This window comes from Dacryopinax primogenitus (genome assembly GCF_000292625.1).
Source record: "Dacryopinax primogenitus strain DJM-731 SS1 chromosome Unknown DACRYscaffold_5, whole genome shotgun sequence".
Classification (NCBI taxonomy): Eukaryota; Fungi; Basidiomycota; class Dacrymycetes; order Dacrymycetales; family Dacrymycetaceae; genus Dacryopinax; species Dacryopinax primogenitus.
The window spans coordinates 802,182-803,297 of record NW_024467202.1 but is presented as its reverse complement, the minus strand read 5'-3'; the positions used below and the strand labels follow the sequence as shown (position 1 = coordinate 803,297).

General features: G+C 47.0%; 1 protein-coding gene across 1 annotated transcript; it reads right to left on the bottom strand.

The window, feature by feature from the left end:
• Window positions 1-897: 897 nt before the first annotated feature.
• DACRYDRAFT_43999 (uncharacterized protein) lies at window positions 898-1,116 on the bottom strand (the record flags this gene model as incomplete). Its single annotated transcript, XM_040774551.1, has 1 exon — window positions 898-1,116. A coding segment is annotated over one exon (219 nt), but the record flags the coding sequence as incomplete, so codon positions are not given.

Here is a 1,116-nt window from a genome sequence, read left to right as displayed (position 1 = left end):
TGTTGCCTGCTTAGACTCTTGGCACTCTTAGGTGAGCAGACTTAGTCAGCCTGTGTTGCCCTAACAGCCTGAAGCTGAGCTGTCTGAAATTGGTTGGTAAATCAGAGCTCAGTGTCTGTCTAGTCAAGTCATGATAAGTCAAGTCAGAATCTGCTAAGTCAAGTCGATGCTGCCTATCCAGTATGGGGATAATCGGATCTGTATAACACTAATGGAAAAGGGGCAGAATAAGCTAGATACAGGAGTTTCTGGAACTACTTATACTAGCTGCTCTAAACTAAACTGTATATTAATCTGGTCTCAGATACCTCTCCAAGGCAGATGTTGGGGCAGATGTTGGCATGCCAAATATCTGGGTGGGTTGATCCCGTTGTGGAGGAAACCTGCAGTCATCATGCCAAAAATCCAGGTGAGCTGATCCTGTTGCATGAGATACCAGTAGTCATCATCCCAAATATCAGAGAGTTGAGACTCATTGCTGGGGTGTGTTGTCCTGTGTAGTGAGGGTCCGTAGTGCTGCACAACGGTCTCTAAGGCCTGAAAATAGCCATGGGAATACTGGGGCACTAGTTCCTCAAAGGTTTTCTCCCTTTCAAAGGCCTTCCTTTCAGCAGCTAACCTAGTTGATACTGTCTCATTAACACTGATTTGAGCCTCACTCAGTTCTCCAGGGTAAGGAAGAGAGTGGAACAACTGGCCAGATGGCTTCAGCAGCCAGCACTCTTCCTTCTCTGGTGGTGAGACCAATTCCTCATCATCAGTATCAGTGTCCAACATAAATGGTTTAGGACACTGAGACAGATCTACCATGGCCTTAGCCCTTTTGGAAGCCTTTATCCTGGCTCTCTTCTTCTGATGAAGCAGCCTGATCTTATAGCCACAAGAGGCTGGGCATCTGGACATAGTCACTTGTCCAGTCTTCCAGTCTATTTCTGGGTTATGCAGCTTAAGCCAGGTATGCCCCACAATAATGGCCCTGCTTCCCAGGTTACAGACACTAAAGGTTGCTCTCTCTGAATGGTCATGGTACCTCATGATCACATCTGTCTCCTGCCTAATAGATCCACCCTCATTGGGAGTCCCATCTACATTATAGACAGGCACAGCCCTAGGCAG